Below are 19394 nucleotides of genomic sequence, written 5' to 3'. Positions count from 1 at the left end.
AAGGAAGAAAGCAAAAAGAGAATTTTTCTCATTGTGTCTTAGCAAATCTCCAGAATAGCAGAAGCAGCTCATTTCTGAGATAATCCCTGCTGGTTTTATTTTGCACCTACTCCACGATGCCTTAAGGCTGTGGGCGTTCGCTTCTCTCTGTAGTATGCTTCAGCTGCAGGAGGGTAGATGAGAGTGTGCTTCGATGTGTTGAATCAGGTGTTTACAGTCATAAGTGACGTTGTGCCTGTCAAGTACTACATATGTGTCTCTAGAAGTTTCTGGAAGCCAATTCAGTTTGTATAATATCTGATTATAGATATACTGTCCTCAAAAATAAAATCCTAGAATCTATGAATCATTTTCATTGGAAAAGATGCGCAAGATCGAGTCCAAGTGCTAACCTAGCAGTGTCAATAAACCATGTCCCTAAGAACCTCATCTACATGCCTTTTAAACCCCTCTAGGGATGGTGACTCCACCACTGCCCTGGGCAGCCTGTTCCAATGCCTGACCACCCTTTCCAGGAAGACATTTTCCTAACATCCAATCTAAACCTCTCCTGGTGCAACTTGAGGCCATTTCCTCTCGTCCTGTCACTTGCTACTTGGGGAAGAGACCAACCCCCTCCATGCTCCAAGCTCCTTTCAGGCAGTTCAGAGATCAGAAGGTCTCCCCTCATCTCCTGTTCTCCAGCTGAACCCCCCAGGTCCCTCAGCTGCTCCCATCACACTTGTGCTCCAGCCCCTTCCCCAGCTCCATTCCCTTCTCTCAACTCGCTCCAGCACCTCAAGGGCTTTCTTGGAGTGAGGGGCCCAAAACTGAACGCAGTATTCGAGGTGTGGCCCATTTTGTGTCATGTCAGTCTAGGCTAGACAGTGTGCTTCTCAGGCCGTGGGGAAAGAGATGACTTCAGCCTCCAAGGACCTTCCATCAGCATTAAAACTTAATTTGGAAGCAAAGTGTGAAGAAGCATGTGTATTGCTGCCTCCCAGGCCCCACTGCATGGAGGACATCGCTGCTGGACCGCTCTCTTCCCAGTCATATCTTCAGCTCCTGAGCACTGCTTCCTCGCCTTGCCTGCCCAAAGCTGCCCAAGAACATGGTGTTAATATTAAAAAACATCACAAAAGATCCAGAGGAGAATAAATTACCTCAAAGGCACAGACTGAAAAAGAAGAAAGTCATCCCCTACAGCTATTCTGATTGACCTCTGACAGTCATGTTACAAGGCTCAGCGAGCACTCGGGGATTTGTGCAATTACACCAACTCAATGTTAAAACCATTGATTAAAAACAAAAAAGTGCTTCAACAGCAGACCTTGTTGATAAATTCAGCCTCTCTGAGAAAGAGGAAACGGACATTTTTTTCCAGGTGAATAGCATGCAGGTTTATTGAGATTTGCTTTTAATTGTTGTGGTTTAACCCCGGGTGACAACTAAGCACCACACAGCTGCTCGCTCATTACTCCCTGGTGGGATGGGGGAGAGAATCATAAGGGTAAAAGTGGGAAAATTCATGGATTGAGATAAAGGAAGTTGAATAGGTAAAGAAAAAGCCATGCACACAAACAAAGTAGAACAAGGAATTAATTCTCCACTTCCCATGGGCAGGCAGATGTTCAGCCATCTCCATGTAAGGCAGGTTCCATCTCATGTAATGGTGACTTTGGAAAGGAAACACCATCACTCCAAACATCTCCCCCTTTCTTCTTTTCTCAGCCCATACAAGCTACTGTGAAGAAAATTAACTCTATCCCAGCCAAAATCATTACATTAATAATTGAGAAAATCCCTGAGAAGCTAAAAAGTGACATGTCTGTGACACGAATGACAGAGTCAAGTCTGAGGAACAAACTATTTTGATGGAATTTGGGAAAGCAGCACGCTTTGCAAGTGTGGCCTTTCATCTCATGGCTTGAAGAAACTTCAATATTAATCAAATTAATCCTGCAAAAAGTAGGGCTCTCTATCTCTATATCAATTTTACAGGCAGGGGAATGGAGGCAGCTGTATGGAAAGAAAAAAAAAAGTTAATATTCTCCCTTCTTTTTGTGATTTGTGTGTGCTGGTGAACAGGTCTCATAGCAAGACATGAAAGTGGGCCAATCTATATAGTTCATCTGAAGGAAGATTAAGAGGCAACAGAGATCAAACAGCAAAGTTCAAAAGGTGAGAAGATGCAGCTCTCCTAACGGAGTCACTGGTGCTAGTCCTTCATTAACAGGAGCCTCAGAGAGGCTCTTATGGAAAGAGGTGACCTGGTTTAACCAGAGGCTAGAGGGGTTGATGCGTAAAGATGACTTGTGTGAAACGATCTGCTCTCTCTCTATGAAGAAGGTCAGGCTGGTAGGTAAAAGGATTTTTTCTGGGTTAGAAACCTTGGAAAAATGTACTTCTAGTTGGTCATGCAGAAATGGAAGTGTCGTGATCACTAATGACTTCTGAAGCCCTCAGTGAAGGCACTTCAGTGTTCAAGAAGAGACTGGACAATGCCCACAGACACATGGTGTGAACTGTGGAGTTGTCATATGCAGGGACAGGAGTTGGACGGGATGATTCTTGTACGTCCCTTCCCAGTATCAGACCCCAGCCAGCATTAGCCAGTTGTATCATCTCCAGATGTAAGAAGACCTTCCCCATGTTGCCAGTTCGCAGAGGTGCTCTATATTTCCTCATAGGCTCCTCCCAATGTCTCCATCTTTCCTGCTTTGATTTAGAGCTGTTCCCTTGTCTTGTCCAGCACAAATGAAGAGAATATTTTCCTCCCTGTCTTTTTGCAGTGGCTTTTCTCAGATTTGGCGGCTCAAGTTTTCCCATCAATCTTCCCTTCTATAGGCAATTCAACCCCATTTACTCAGTCTTTCCTAGCAAGTCATGTTTTCTTGACCTGTTGTCATTCTACAAGTTCCCTCTAGACTCTCTTCGGTCTCTGGCAAAATCTTTGCTGGAGCCTGTTGCCTACAGCTGAGGACTCTGCAGTGTGGGGTCAAGCAAAAGGTTTACTTCACCTGTCTAGAAGACTGTTATCCTGTTTATACATCCCATGATGATGTCTGCCACTTTTACAAGAAACATTATTATGGATTTGTGTTTGGCTTGCAGTTCTGTCCTTCTGCGCAGCACTGGCCAGTTGTTCCCCATCATTTGTTCATGCACTTGTTTCCTTCTTCTAAACTCAGGTCCCTAAAGTTGACCTCAATTGTGTAGCATCTTATTTTCTTTGTCAAACATCACTTCTGGTTTGTTAGGATTGTTCTGAATACTGAAGCTGTCATCTAACATCCTTGTTTGGTGTCATGTGTGTGTTTAATGAGGCTAATCCCCCTTCCATCACTCAACTCACTAAAAATGTAGATGGAGAGAGCAGAGCTTGGTGGACCCCACACAGTTTCATCTTTTTTTTTTTATGATAACATTACATTTTCTAATTAAAAAAAGAAAATTCACCTGCACCTCCAATCCATTTCTTCTGCCATACAAGAAAGCATCTAATAGCATAAAGCTGTAATATCTGCTGTTTTTCTACTAACTGCATTGCCTGCTGACTTGGTGCATAAAGAAGTTTATCATATATTTGATATGACTTGTTGCCAGATGCATGCTGGCTGTTACTCTGTTTTTTACCATCAGATACTTTCAGTGAATTTATTCCATTGTTTTTGCCAGAGGTGGAAATGAAACTGATGGGTTTGCTATTTGGTTACTCTTGCTTTCTCCACGTATTTAGTAAACAGGCACAGTAAGGGGCTTGAGATATGCCTTGAGATGGCACCAAGGATAAGTCGTTCCATTACTTTCCCAGGGATGGAGGTGAGGCTGACCTGGGTCTTCCTTCTTGCCCTTTTTGAAGACTGGGGTGACGTTAGCTTTCCTCCGGTCCTCAGGCACCTCTCCTGTCTCCCAAGACTTGGCAAAGATGATGGAGAGTGGTCCATCAATGACGTCAGCCAGCTCCCTCAGCACCCGTGGGTGCATCCCATCTGGGCCCATGGATTTGTGGATGTCCAGATTGCCTAATTGTTCCTTAACCCAGTCCTCATCAACCAAGGCAGATTCTTGCACTGTCCTGACTTCCTCTGGGGCCTCAGCGGTGTGGCTCCAACATGTTTATAATAGACATTAGTAACCCTTCCCAAATCTTTTCTTCTCCAGACTGAGCAGTCCCAGCTCCTTCCGCTGCTCCTCATACATCAGATGCTCCCATCCCTTAGTCATCTTCATGGCCCTTTGCTGTGTTTGCTCCAATATCACAGAATCATAGAATTATAGAATGGTTTTAATTGGAAGAAACCTTTAAGATCATCAAGTCCAACCGTTAACCTAACATAATATGTCCACGTCTGTCCTCCTTTTCCATTTCTTTCCAGTATGCTCATGCCTTTTTCAGTCAAACTCGACTTTAAAAACATCAAACTTACCTAAATTGACCTCTAACATATTTCTTCCATGTTGAAATCTTATCTTTCACTCCTACTACTAATAATGCTGAATGTCCCTCTAAATGGAGACTTATGTATATAGGGGAACTCTTTAAATAATTTTGCCTGCCAGTATCTTTCCCAATCCAAGAAACATGGACCAACCCTTTCCTTGAGATCCTACATCCTACTATTATATTCATGACATGATTGGCTTCTACAGGATATACAAAGCAAGAAATAGTTGTATGTCATTAAAATAGAAACTCATGCCTGTCCTTTCAGGCTTGCTTAGGTGTGATTGTTCCTTCATTTTTATTTCAGATGATGAGGATAAAGCTGTGATAAAATCCTATTTCTTGTTTTTCTTTTGTTTCCTTTTTTCTGTATCTAGTATGTTAGGCAATGCTTGTTCCAATTTGTACAGACTGCCTTCACAGTAAATTGGACAAGTCTCCCTGAGGAGTAGTAGACAAAAGACTTGGGAGGTGCCATGGGGATGGGGAGGGAAATGCTTTTATTGCCAATCAAATTAAAAGTATTTAGATCTGCTCTTAAATTTTCCCGTAAATATATTACTGTGGAGTAGGAGTGTGTTTCCGGAGCTTTGTGAATAAAGGATATTTCAATGGCTTAGAAAGATGGGGCGGGAGGTGATTGTTTCTAAAAAGGTTGGATATGCTAAACCAAAATATTTCATTTTCAGTTCTTTTTTCTTTGCTCTGTAACAGCAAGGAAAAGTTTTAAAATGGAAGCATGCTTTGAAAACGCTAAATCAACATGAAACACTTGGAGTGCTCTAAAAGCCTTCCTTCCCTCCCCCTTTCACACCACTCTGTTGGGGGAAAAAATAGATGCATTCACTGTTTGCCAAAGAAACGCTTGCCCAGTTATAATCAAGTCATCTCACAACGTGATGTAGGGTTTTACTCCACGCTTGTTGTATGTGGCCTTGGGGAAGTTGTGGCAGCAAATGCTTCCACTTCCTTACCTCTAAAAAGGGAGGATGGGTCAGGATCAACCTCCATACAGAAGCAGTTTTTAAGCTGTCTTAATGTTCCACTTCCCTGCTAATGACAGTCTTAATTTGTAGCCATGCTGGGAGGTAAGAGAAAGATAAAGAAAATAAAATAACTCCTTATCCCTGTCCAGAAATTTTCTTGTAACTGTCTTCAATCAGCCCATATTTTCCCAGGTGAGAGTTTTGCTGGGTCTTGGGTTGAATTTTGTGATGGAGGTTGTGTTACCGTGGTAGTTGTGAGCTAACGGGAGACCTGGGAGAGGACAGATTTGTTCCCAAGTCCACCACAGACTTCCCGATTGAATCTTCATCTGTTTCTTGTATACTGTTTAGTGGTTATGATGAAGAACTTTCATCAATACACAGTTTATATTTCATCCAGGTTTCATCTGGATATTAGGAAAAATTTTTTCCCAGAAAGGGTTGTTGGGCATTGGAACAGGCTGCCCAGGGCAGTGGTGAAGTCACCATCCCTGGGGGGGGTTGAACAGTTGTGTAGATGAAGTTCTTGGGAACATGTTTTAGTGCCAGTGTTGGGTTAACAGTTGGACTGAATGACCTTGAGGGTCTTTTCCAACCAAAAAGATTCTAGGACAATATATTTTTGTGGTGCTTGTAGTTTTACATGCTTGACATGATCGACTGTTGTGTTGTTGAGTGTCTTGGAAACCCTTGGTTTGCAGATGGCTTCTTTTAACTTTCTCTCTTGTTTACTTCATTTTCTGCCTCCTCAATTCACACACAAATACACACACTCATTCTTCTGTCTGCCTGCTTGAGCTATTGCAGGTTGGTTGCCATAGGTCTTGACCGAAGGCTGCTTTTCTGAAATGAAAGATTTATGGCCTAGGGGTACCTGCGACCTCAGATGCCAATTATGTGTGTACGTGTTACGCTGAGCCTGAGTGAAGAAGTTGTACTCTGGATTTTTTCTGCTTTTAGTGGATTTAACTCCCGTCCCTTGCTCTCTCAAGGCAGTTGCACGTTCATCCTCTTTTATGTGTCTGGCCCAATTAAGTGAGGATGGTGAGTGATTTTCTTCAGTCCTATAGTTTCCCTGTCTGGCGAGTCTCAGCAGTGATTTTTTGCTTGATTTTGAAGCTTTGAAAGGAAAAAGGAGAATGAAGTACAAGAAATGCCTGAAACCATTAGACTGTTCCCAATAAAGTCCAGAACTGGAAATTTCTGGTGCTCTACTCTCCATGGAGGACAATCCGAAGGAACAGTTGGAAATACACGCTTGTGTCAGTCCAACACAAAAGAGACTTCAACCTGCTGCTGAGGCATCTATCAGTGCACATGTCAGGACATCATGCAACATGTGGACATGTGTCAAGAAGCTCTTATCAAGTTGGAGGCTGTTCCCAGCTTTTTGCGTGTCAGAGGGAAAGTTGGTGGGCCAGAACATGTGCAGTTTGAGTATCTAGACCCAGGATGGATCATTGCATCTCATGTCATCCTGCCTTATGGCCCAGCATCTTCTGGATTGTGCTGAAAGTATTGGAAGTTCTTGTTGGAGACAATGAGTTTATGGTCCAGGTTGTTCTTTGGTCAACAAGTGACATTTATGAGACAGAGCAGCTCCCTACATGGAGGGCAGGTGATGTTCCCAGTCATCACAGAATCACAGAACAGTTGGAGTTGGAAGAGACCTCTGGAGATCATCCAGTCCAACCCACCTGCTAAAGCAGGTTCACCAGAGCAGATCACACAGGAATGTGTCCAGGTGGGTTTGAATGTCTCCAGAGGAGACTCTACAACCTCTCTGGGCAGCCTGTTCAAGGGCTCTGGCACCATCAAAGGAAATAAGTTTCTCGTCATATTAGAGATTGAATCTCCTGTGCTTCAATCTGTGCCTGTTGCCCCTCATCCTGTCGTTGGGCACCACTGAACAGAGTCTGGTCCATCCTCTTGACGCCCACCCTTGAGATATTTGTAAGCACTGATGAGATCCCCTCTCAGCTTCTCTTCCCCAGGCTGAACAGACCCAGCTCTCTCAGTCTCTCCTCATAAGAAGGGTGCTCCAGACCCCTCATAACCTCACACCAACATGTCCTCTCCACTGGACTCTCCCATCCTTCTCTACTGTAGCATCACTGCAGCGCTCCTTGATGAAAGGCTGCCTAGTAGTCAGCATTGTCTTCTACCTTTTTCAGGGAGCAAGTTCCCATCCTCAGCCTCCAGATTTTCACTTTTGGGGGCATTTTTTTCATCGTCTTGGTGTAAGGAAGCGGCAGCTGGTTTTTGTCCTGTATCAAGCCCCAACTGATGCAGCACCTTTATCTCTTCCTTTGCCGTCATCACCTCCATGCCTTAGGGTTGAACTATTTTTAATATCAAAGTCCTGAGACCCTGCTGGTATGCTGGAGGGTATCCGGGCCCCATGGTGAGCCAACACCTGTGGATGGGGAGCTGGAAAGTGGGAAGAAGTACTCGGACAGTGCTGCATTGATTTCATTCTACTTCTGTTACCTTAGGCCTTGCAGCTTCTTTTTTTTCTGAACCAGCAAGAAAAAAAATAACTCTGGCTCTAATATTTATACTAGAGGCCCAGGAGCTTATAATATAGCAGTAAACTGTCTCTTTTGAGAGCTCATCAAGACTGCAGTATGATGGATAGACTCCTAGCCAGCTGCGTAATGGTAATGTTCCAGAAGACAGCATTACCTTTTTTTGATCGAGTGCCTAGTCTTTGCCTACCAGCTCAGGATCTCAAAGCACTTTGTGAATGGCAAGGAATTAAAAGTCTTGCCGTGGCTGAAACAGATAAATGGTTGCCCTTCATCACTGGAGAAAATAAGGCACAGGGAGATCAGATGACTTGTTTGCCCCCAAGATCAGCTGTAGTCCAGGAACCTGGATTTTAGTGCCTTTTATTTATTTTTTCCTTTTGCAGGTAGACATGAAGTTTGGAGATAGTACTGTTTTTTTCCATTTGCCATTTTTTTTTTTTCCTTTTTTTCTTAGAATACTGGGTTTAACTTACTTTTTACAGTGTTGTATCAGTCTTTTTTCTCTGTTTCCTTAGGTTTGAAGTGTAATCCCACATCCATTGCTATCTAGAAAATGTCTTATGGATCCATTGATGGGAGTGGATTTGGGAGCAGGAATCCATTTGGAGGGCCTTCGAGACAAGGCTATCAACCTCTCGGTAAAGTATTGATCCCTCACTGTAATTCATTCTATTTGAGTCCCTGGCAACCAAAGTTTAAATTGCTCATGTCCAGTGTGGCTGGTGTATAAATATCATACTCTCTCCAGAGATTATTTCCGATGGTGATGTGGAGTGCAGCTAACAATTATTTTGTCTGTTGAGCGTTGTCTGTAGAGCGTTGGCTCCACTGTGTCCCCTTCTTGACACAGGCAAGTTGTAGGAAGCATCTTTGGCCAGGAGAACACCGGGTAGCGCACTGATTGTCCCTGTTGACATGGGTTGGCTTGTTCACAGAGGTAAGTCTCATCGTGCCCATTCTGGGCAGCTGTTCAAAAGTCCAGCCCACATGGGCATGGGCAGATGAGAGCATATCTCCAGCTGCCCAGATGTGCGCCAGATTGCAGTCCAGATGAGCAGTTGCTGTAGGGCTGGATCTAAGTTAATCTAGTCTGGCTTTCAACAAGCCTTGTTAGCTGGATCATGTTCTTGCATTCAATTTTGGTCCTGGGTCTGGTGTAGACATGACTGGGAGCTCAGACCTCTGCAGGAGCATCAAGAAAGGTGACCTTATAACATGGCAAAGGGCTGCGTTGTCGCTTTGCAGCAGGGAAGAACATCACCCCTCTCTTCAATTGCCTTTGATTTTGGCTGGGCTGTTCATTAAGGCAGCCTGGCTTGGTTTTCAGGTTTAGAGGGTTGCAAGTGTTCTTTGGGAAACATTTTGCTGGTTTGCAAATAGCTGTTTCTTCTAGATGGAAATATAAAAGAAGCGTAGAGGCTTCTCTTTTTTTTGTTTTCTTACAAATTTGGGTGTAATTATGAATTTTTTTCTTTTCTTTGAACATGGAGAAGGTATTGAAGTAAGTGAGAGTTGTCTGTTCAGTTGTAAATAGTGATTTTCAGGCTATTCTACAAGGCAAAATTAAAGACATAAAAGCAGGGAAGAATGGGATACTTGGGCACAATGAAAGAACCATAAAAAAAGAGAATTGAAATGTGGACGAGACGAATGATGAATCTCAGTGTACTGTAGTTTAGGTTAAAAAAACCCATGAATACGTATTGTGCTGCATGAAAGGATCACTATTTTTACTGCAGATGCACAGAATAATTCAAGACATTTACAATCTTTAAATATTTGAAGAGCTGCATCATTGTGCCCAGCTTGCCCACGATTTGGCTGTTACCGTCGTGACGCTGAAGCCACCCTCAGTGGACTGTGAAAAGCAGCTGATGTAGAAACATCAGCTTTTTTTTGTCATACAGCCACAATCTGTCAGATGCTCAGCTGGAGCCTGTTAACATGTTGGCTTACATCTTGGAGTTGAGTGCTGGCTTTCCCTCCGTACAAGCACACATCATCTCAGATGCATTGCGATGGACCCATCACCAGGGTTCTCCAGGGCTGATTTACCCAGCAAGCCAAAAGTCGTTGCAAAGTTGCTAAATACTGACTTAGTCCCTTGGCTGAGCATCCTTTTAGAAAGGATTGCAAGGGAAGTAACCTGGTTGTGTTGGCCAAGGGCAACTTGGAGAAATGTTTCTTAAGTGCATGAAGTTTAACAAGAGCAAGTGCCGGATTTTGCACCTGGGACATGGCAACGCTGGCTGTACATACAGACTGAGGGACAAGATGCTGGAAAGCAGCTCCGCAGAGAGGGATCTGAGGGTTCTGGTTGATGGCAAGTTGAATACGAACCAACAGTGTCCCTGGCAGCCAAGAGGGACCCGTGTCCTGGTGCATCCAGCACAGCATCACCAGCCGGGCAGGGAGGGGATTGTCCTGCTCTGCTCTGCACTGAGGCGGCCTCACCTGGAGCATTCACTGAGTGCAGGGCTGGGGACACAGGATAAAAAGGTATTAAACTACTGGGGAGTGTCCAGAAGAGGCTATGAAGTTGGTGAAGGGTTTGGAGAGGAAGCCGTATGAGGAGCAGCTAAAGTCACTTGGTTTGTTCAGCCTGGACAAGAGGAGATTGAGGGAAGAGCTCACGGTGGTTACAGGTTCCTCACAAGGGGAGGAGGCGGGGCAGGCACCGAACTCTTCCCTTTAGTGACCAATGAGAGAACCTGAGGGAATGGCAAAAAGATGTGCCAGGGGAGGGTCAGGTTGGACATTAGGAAAAGGTTCTTCACCCAGAGAGTGCTGGACAATGAACAAACTCCCCAGGGAGGTGTCACGGCCCCAAGCCTGACAGTGTTCAAGAAGAGACTGGACAATGTCCTCAAACACATGCTGTGAACTGTGGGGTTGTCCTGTGCAAGGACAGGAGCTGGACTCGATGATCCTTGTGGATCCCTTCCAACTCAGGACATTCTATGATTCCTTTCTGTCTGTCTCAATCAGAGGTGTTATATCTGAACTTGTGTAGCTCCTCATGCCCCTTCGCCATGGGAGACTGTGTAACCCATGCTGGATGATTTTTTGTTGTGTTATCCCCAAATATGGTCATTAATTAAGTGTCAGGAGAGTGTAATGCAACACTAATCATCTGCCTCCTTCTCCTGAAAGATCAATGACCGGCTTGCTAACAGAAAACTGCCCACTGTATTAGATAATGGTATGGGCTAGAACAAAAGAGCGTAGCATTCCTGCCAGCATGCGAATGTCTGCTCACAGCAGGGCAGACAGTGATGGATATCTTCTGTATGTGCTCTAAACCTCTTCTTTTTATATCTAATAAATAAATAAAACCAGGTACCAGCATCCCTGCAGATAGTTACCGTCCAACAATAGCGTGTGGTCCAGCAGTAATATGCAGGTGTCCGACAGGAAAGCCTGAGATCTTATAAGGATAAAGGTGATGGGGTTGGCACTGCTTAACAGCTTTTCGGTATTAAATTGACATGTATGTCACATACAAAAAACAAGCAGGTTTGGCAGCCCCAGGTTGCCCAAGGAGCTGGAGGCTTCTCACAGCAAGGGGTCATATAGTGGGATGGGAGAAAGAAAACTTGAAAACTGCAATTTCATGAAAGAGAACAAAGAAAAGGGGACTTCAAAAAAAGAAAAAAACATTTGCTTTTGTCTGTTTGTTTTTAAAAAAGTGTCATATTATCAAGAGGGTGTCCTCTTAACTCACTTGTTTTTCTTCTTTTCCTTTTCTTTTTTTCCTTTTCCTCTTTTTCTTTTTTTTTTTTCTTTTTTTTTCTTTCTCTTCTCCTTCTCCTTCTTCTTCTCCTTCTCCTTCTCCTTCTCCTTCTCCTTCTCCTTCTCCTTCTCCTTTTCCCTTTTCCCTTTTCCCTTTCCCTTTTCTCTTTCCTTTTTCCTTTTCCCTTTTTTCTATTTTCCTTTTCCTTTTTTCTTCTTCCTATTCTACTTGGCTACATTTCCTCCATGCTCAATCTGAACACACACTTAGGCTGGGCAAGCTTAGTTACTTAGTTGCTTCCCTTGGCCCTGGGAGGACGTGGTGATGACTCACAGCCATCACCACATGTGGTGGTTGACCTTGCTGATGAGCCCTGTTAGAGAGATCCACAGGCTCTGCGTGCAGCAGTTTGGGGAGGAATCCCAGAGGCAGGTTTTTTTGGAATTTGGTTTGCCTGAGACTCCTGGATGTCAGAGTGCTGGTTCAAACTCTACTTTTGGTGGTGTTGCTGAATATCCAGGATTTCTTGAAAAAAGAAGCCAGCAGACATTTTCATTAGTTTTATTTTTCTATCAGAAATAGTTGGGAGGAAAGAGATCACGCTGAACAAAACTCAAATATTATGTAGCCGTAAGCAGAGAGCACCATAAAGTGTCTCAAAAAGACCATCAGGATGACTTGGAGTGCAGCAGTTTTGGGGGTTGACATTGTCATCCCACAGCCAATACAGAACAGTGGGCAGTGGCAAGTGGAGCTGTCACATCCCTGCTCTGCAGCTGTGAGTTGCGACCTCCTCCAGCAGCATCCACATCTGCTCCTCTTTCTGCTCCCAAAAATCCATTGAAAACCAAGTGTTCCCCTGTTTCCTTATAGGAGCTTCCCTGGGCTTCAGCTGTGCATTGCTGTTACATGGAGAAGATGGAAATTAGATAGTAGAAAGTTGTTTTTTTAAATTATTTTTATTTTATAACCTGATAAATGGAAAAGATTGAAATTACTTCAAATGTTTTGTGTTTTTTTTTTTTGTTTTAAGTAATGTGACGTGTTTAAAATACAAATGCTGGACAGCAGTGGGAATTAAACCCTGAATTGTTATGATTTTGATGTGTGCAACATCCAGTCTCCACCTGTCCTCCCAAACCCATCTTTTTGTGGGGGAAATGAACGAAAGCTGCTGTGCAAAGGGAGGCACAGGGGTCAGGGAATTCAAAGAGCTTGAATTAAAATGCCACAAGCCAGGAAATTTTTAACTCTGCTTTTATTAACCTCACTGTGCCCTGGACATTAAATACCAGATTTGAAAGGGTGAGGGTAATTTTGTATTCCAGAGATGCAATGTTTCCAGGTGCGCTCAAGGGACCATTGAGTCAGTGCTTAATTTTACCGTGACTTCATTTGGATCATTTTTTTTTCCCTTGCTCGTGAAGATACGATGTGGGACAGTGGCCAGAGTTGTACTCAAGATATATCACATGTGCACCTTTCTCCTCTGCTACGTTGGTTATCTTGTCACAGAACAAATTTAGATGGGTCCGTGCAAGTTATTCTTGGCAGTGTTCACTGCGTATATATCACTTAATTATAATTTTGAGACTTAGCAGTTGTTACTTGATTTGTTCTCATATTTTTTCCAGGAATTGGGTCTATAATCTTCTTTGCCCTCCCCTCTCTACCACCTACCTGCCACTATGATACACCATCCAGGTCCTGGGTGGAAAGTTCTAAGTGCTGGCAATGCTGTTTCTGTCCTGTCTTAACAGTTGGACCATTCTTCTGCTCTCTATGTACCTCTCCAGTCTTATTTTGCTCTTTCTTAATGGTTTTGTAAAGTGGTTTGTCCTTAAAAAAACAATCAACCAACCAACCAACATGGGTTTCATTGTTGCCTCCAGGCTGGCAAAGTTGCAGAGCTCAGGTGAGGGAGATGTTCAAACCAGTTATGATGCCTTTGGTGTGATGGAGATGGCAGGAGCTCTGCTGGAAATCAAGGCCCAGTGGCTAAAGCTTGGGTAGATGTTCTGTAGACAAATCTCACTCAAAAGCTGGTGTATGAACCAGCGTTGTGGTTTCACCACAACATGATCTCGTTGCAGATCCAGATCTGATGGCAACCCATGGGAAGGAATCGACGACCAGCTTCACATCTTGATCCTGCAAAGTGCTGAAGCACATAACACACTCTTAATTACACAAGGAGCCCCTCTGAGGTTAATTAACATTAAGCAGATGGTTAAATCCTTTCGCTATGTTCAGACCTGAATACTGCTTTGTTTTCTCATTAACTTCTCGAAGTAGACGTGTAGATGAGGTTCTTAGGGACACGCTTTAGTGACAGTGTTAGGTTAATAGTTGGACTCGATGATCTTGAGGGTCTTTTCCAACCAAATTGATTCTATGATTCTAAAATTACTTGCAATACTTACAACAATATTAAAGGGACACTGAAACCCCTGGTTGTTGCAGCGTACAACGTTGTCCGAATGGTCTAGAAGGTGGTCAAGGTCTGGTCATGGCAACTGTTCCTCACTGGAGCAATAAGCGGCTCAACCATACACTTAAATATCCTTAGTAGAGAGGGTTATCTGAGTTAAAAGCAGTGAAAGAAAGCAAACCCACAATTTTAGAATCTTTTAGGGAGATTCAAAGCTACTATGCAGTATTAGGGGTGTCTTTTTAAAAGTTAAAACCTTTAAAACTGAAGGATTGGACCATGTCTTGGTCACATTCAGTGTAACAATATAACCAAGGCTTGTGTTTGAGATGGAGTCCGGTCAAGTGTAGAATGGAAGGAAGGACTGAAATTGTGACCTTGTGTAGCACCTTTAATCCGTCCTGCATAAATGGGTTTACAAATGTTACTCCAGGGTTACCACATGGACTGTAAAGAAAGTGGACTTTGCTCTATTTTATACAGCACTAGACAATAAAATGACTTGGCAAATGTTCTGTAAAATGTTTCTGAGAGTCTTAATGATTGACTTTCACTTCTAAGTCTTGGGTCCTGTCATATTTTCTTGAATTTATGGGGATATGGAGGTAGAGAACCTGGGTGTTGCATTAAATAGATTATTAATTGGCCTGAAATAAAATGCTGGTGAAAGCTTAGATGGAAATAACACAAAAAAAGCCCATAATAAGATGGTCTGTCCCACTAGACAACCTCAAAAAGCTCTTTGTGCCATCTACAGAGGAATTATTTCATATTGTTGCTTTGCTATTGTGCAACACTTCCAAGCATTATAAATTTATTTCCTTAGTCCAGTTTCAGTAAATTTAGAGGATAGTCTCTGTTTTACATCTAGTTCTTAGAAATCTTAGCAGTAATTTACTGAATTAATAAACCTAAACATAAGAAAACATATTAAAAGAATAATGGACAGCATGTTTTATAGCAAATGGAATTGCCAGGAGAATTAACTTTCATACACAAATTAACTTTGAAAGTGTCTGTTTTGAAAACCTCTGCCCTATGCCTTCTGGCAATTTTAACATTATAGTAAATGTTTCACTATATTCTCAGTATTTTAGGGAAGTTAAGTGGTTATGCATTTATTTGTATAACTAGCAAAACCAGAATGCACCATTGGAATAAGTAAGTGTTTTAATGAAGTATGTGAGGATGAGCTGACAACTTCATAGTGTTTAAATCAAATCAAAACCGACCAAACCAACCAACCAACAAACAAACTGGCATCCTGGGGTGTATTAGAAGGGGGTTGGTTAGTAGGTCGAGAGAGGTTCTCCTTCCCCTCTACTCTGCCCTGGTGAGACCACACCTGGAATATTGTGTCCAGTTCTGGCCCCTCAGTTCCAGAAGGACAGGGAACTGCTGGAGAGAGTCCAGCACAGGGCAATAAAGATGCTGAAGGGAGTGGAGCATCTCCCGTGTGAGGAAAGGCTGAGGGAGCCGGGGCTCTTTAGCTTGGAAAAGAGGAGACTGAGGGGTGACCTCATTAATGTTTACAGGTATATAATGGTTGAGTGTCAGGAGGATGGAGCCAGGCTCTTCTCGGTGACAACCAATGATAGGACAAGGGGTGATGGGTTCAAACTTGGAACACAAGAGGATCCACTTAAATATGAGAAGAAACTTCTTCTCAGTAAGGGTGACAGAACACTGGAACAGGCTGCCCAGGGCGGGGTGTGGATTCTCCTACTCTCGAGACATTCAAGACCTGCCTAGACACCTTCCTGTGTAACCTCATCTGGGTGTTCCTGCTCCGGCAGGGGGATTGCACTGGATGAGCTTTCAAGGTCCCTTCCAATCCCTAGCATTCTGTGATTCTGTGTGATTCTGTGAACAAGAAAAACCAGCCTCTTGGAAAAAGATAAAAATCTTTCTTCTCTACCGATTTTATTTTCTTTTTCTTGGTCATCCAAAACCATTTTACTGTAAATATGTAAAAATCATGCCAGTGGTCCAAATATTTAACAGAAAACCAGAAAGCAAAGATTCTGGCCTCTCCTTAGGTAACATTTAGCTGGAAATGCATTGTACCATCTCACCCTTTCAGAACAATTTGCTCCATTTTCCACTTGATTACCAGTTCCTTTAGTTTCCTAATGGGAACCCAGACCTGAGGTTGTCCTCCTGGAATGTCTTTCCAGGTGGATTTATTTTCCTAAATTTGAAGAGATTGTCTTGTGCTTTAGTTTCAGCTCCTGAAAAGTTTTGCTGAAAAAAACAACCAACCAAAGAAACAACCAACCAACCGAAAAAAACCCAACACAAACAACTCAGCTGTCACATCATGCAAAGTTTGGATGAGTTCTTCCCTGTTTCTCCGAAAATAAGACATGGTCTTATATTAATTTTAGCTCCGAAAGATGTGTTAGGGCTTATTTTCAGGGGATGTGTTATTTTTCCATGGACAACAGTCTACATTTATTCTTGAACAACAAGAAAAAAATCAATATTTATTCAAATATAGTGATGTCATCACATTCTATCACATCTGTCTTACTGCATTCTGTTGCCAATTAATTTTACTTTTCTACATGTATAGCTGCCTGGACACTATTTAAATTGACTCTTTTAATGAACTGTAACTAGTGCTTATTTTTAAAATAGTGCTTATATTTTGGGCATCCTCAAAAATCCTGAAAAATCATGCTAGGGCTTATTTTTGGGGTAGGTCTTATTTTTGGGGAAACAGGGTTGTTTAGGCTATCGAGACCTCGGCAAGACATCAGCACTCTTGAGATTTCTTTAATAATGTTGTTTCAATGCGATTTTTTGCCAGCTTTCTCAGTTGCTCAAGAGCACTTCTCCAGTTCGGAAAGTAGAGATGTCTTTGCTTTAGGTCCCTTGCGCAACAAGCCATGAGTGCTCGGCTGTATTATGACATTCGTGCAAGTGCTGCACATCTTCCTTAACATTTTCTGGACCCCTTCTCTTGTGCACTGTGCTTTGCATCCTGCTCTTTGCATCTTGAGGGTGTCAGATATTTGGATCAGGAGCCTCTTTTCTTACATTGTGCCTATAAATAACTCTATCTGAAGCAGGATGCATAGTTGGAATTGAATTTCAGGTGACAGTAGGATTATTCCAATGACCTTTTACATCTGTCCATGCTCACTGGATGGGGATCTGATGGAAGCGGGCTGAGGCTGGAGCTCTACTGCAGGTGTTTGCTTTCCCATCAGAGCCTTTTCACTGTGCACACCCTGATGCTCAACTATGTCTTGCCATGCAGATGTGCTAACAGAGTAATTATTATCTGAAATCAGTGGTAATTAAAGGAGTGGATTAAGGGAGTGGAGCATCTCCATTATGATGAAAGGCTGGGGGAGCTGGGTCTCTTCAGTTTGGAAAAGTAGAGGCTGGGAGGTGACCTTATTAATGTTTGCAAATATATAAAGGGTGAATGTCATGAGGATGGAGCCAGGCTCTTCTCGGTGACAGCCAATGGTAGGACAAAGGGTAATGGGTTCAAACTGGAACACTTAAATATGAGAAGAAACTTCTTCTCAATGAGGGTGCCAAAGCCTGGAACAGGCTGCCCAGGGAGGTTGTGGAGTCTCCTACTCTGGAAACATTCAAAACCCACCTGGACACCTTCCTGTGTAACCTCATCTGGGTGTTCCTGCTCCGGCGGGGGGATTGGACTGGATGAGCTTTCGAGGTCCCTTCCAACCCCTGACATTCTGTCAAGGTTTAAGGCAAGGTGGCAATAAACTGTGGCAGATGCTCTCTGTTATCCCCTCGCTTCCCGCCACCCTTCCTTTAAATCGGAAAGATGATAAGAAAGATAAGAGGAAAGGAAGAGAAACTTAGACTTCAAGTTGGAGAATTTTAAAGGGTTTTACTAATGCTACTAATAAATAGAGAATATATACAAAACATACAAAACCAGTCTCAAGTGCTGAATGTGCAGTTGGCGTCACTAGCAGCAGAGCTGGGTGTGCGGAGCTGGCGGCTCCAGCAGCTGCAGCTCAGGCCCCTGGAAGTCATGGGTGGGACTGCACAGCAAACTGGAACCTGGTTGCAGGATGCAGGGCCTGAGGCCTGTGGATCACAGACAGACAGACAGGGTCCTCTCTGGATGCTGGCCATGGTCGAAGAGAGCGTGACTCTTGTGATCAGCCTCTTATATAGGGGGTATGACAATTATGGGATGGAATACTTCCGTTGGTCAGTTCTAGTCACCTGGTCCATCCACCCCTCCTCAAACACTTCCCTCTCACAATGGAATGTGGGAAAACTTATCAGTCTTTCTTGGCTACCATAGTAATAAATCTAAACACGAGCTTCTTCAGCATTCTGTTGGTCTCTTATCAGCACTGAGTACAGCATCCTAGGAAAAATACACAGGCTAAAACTCAGAAAAGTACAGCCACCTAGAAGAACTGAGCTGAAAGAAAAATAACTAAAAGAGAACTGGTCTTGTTTTTAACAAAACCAGGACACATTCTGTGATTCTGTGATCATCTCTGAGGTGGTGTCTTCACCCCAGTTCAGTTCATCCAGTCGTTGTACCAGGAAAAAAGCAGAATTGGGCTCCAGATGGCCAGGAAAATGATTAGAGGGAAGAGGAAAGGCTGAAAGAGTTGAGTTTTTCAGCCTGGGGAAGAGAAGGCTCTGGGAAGACCTTATTGTGGCCTTTGGTACTTAAAAAGGGTCTATAAGAAAGATGGGGACAGACTTTTTAGCAGGGCCTGTTGTGATAGGACAAGGAGTGATGGTTTTAGACTAAAAGAAGGGAGATTCAGACTGGACATGAGGAAGAAATTTTTTACAATGAGGTGGTGAAACACTGTCCCAGGTTGCCCAGAGAGGTGGTGGATGTCTAGGTCACCTCTGCCACTGCTCTGTAATGTGGCCTTGTACAAATCTCTTAACTTCCCTGTTTTCTTGTTTCCTTGCCCTCCTGCTGCCTAATCTAATTAATTAAATTCTTAAGGATGCAGAATATATCTTTCACAATAAACTAGAAAAAGAGAGTTTAGCATCCTTTGTGTATACGTGCTTTTTCCTTTTTCTCTTTGAAGATACAAGCAGAGTTTTTTAGTATTTGTTCCTGCAAGCAAAATGGGAATGGAGATTTATGTAGATACTAAAATACTGTAGTGGTGGATTGCTGTTCTGAAACCTAACTATAAGGATGTATTTATTTGTAGGAAGTACACAAACTCACTTCTCTGCACTATGAAGGGTAGACATAGCTGACTGAAAAATGTGTGTGACACAAACAGAATTTGGGCTGAGTGGAAAAAAA

At 43.1% G+C, this 19394-nt stretch overlaps 1 protein-coding gene across 41 annotated transcripts in view; it reads left to right on the top strand.

Annotated features, from left to right (window-relative positions):
• TSNARE1 (t-SNARE domain containing 1) overlaps positions 1-19394 on the top strand; it is a 540792-nt gene that overhangs the window by 122861 nt on the left and 398537 nt on the right. For 32 of the 41 annotated variants that reach the window (XR_010470816.1, XM_065054562.1, XM_065054558.1 and 29 more), the window contains one exon: positions 8459-8581. Coding sequence is in view for 40 of the 41 variants with exons in the window: in XM_065054562.1 (XP_064910634.1) it covers positions 8497-8581 (85 nt within the window). In the remaining variant the exon portion in view is untranslated. Of the gene's footprint in view, positions 1-2067; positions 2161-8456; positions 8582-8793; positions 8881-19394 lie in introns of those variants that run through there. The other 9 variants (XM_065054564.1, XM_065054563.1, XM_065054566.1 and 6 more) reach the window with 4 other exon arrangements.

Source organism: Columba livia, chromosome 2 (genome assembly GCF_036013475.1).
Source record: "Columba livia isolate bColLiv1 breed racing homer chromosome 2, bColLiv1.pat.W.v2, whole genome shotgun sequence".
Classification (NCBI taxonomy): Eukaryota; Metazoa; Chordata; class Aves; order Columbiformes; family Columbidae; genus Columba; species Columba livia.
This window is presented reverse-complemented; position numbering and strand designations above follow the sequence as displayed.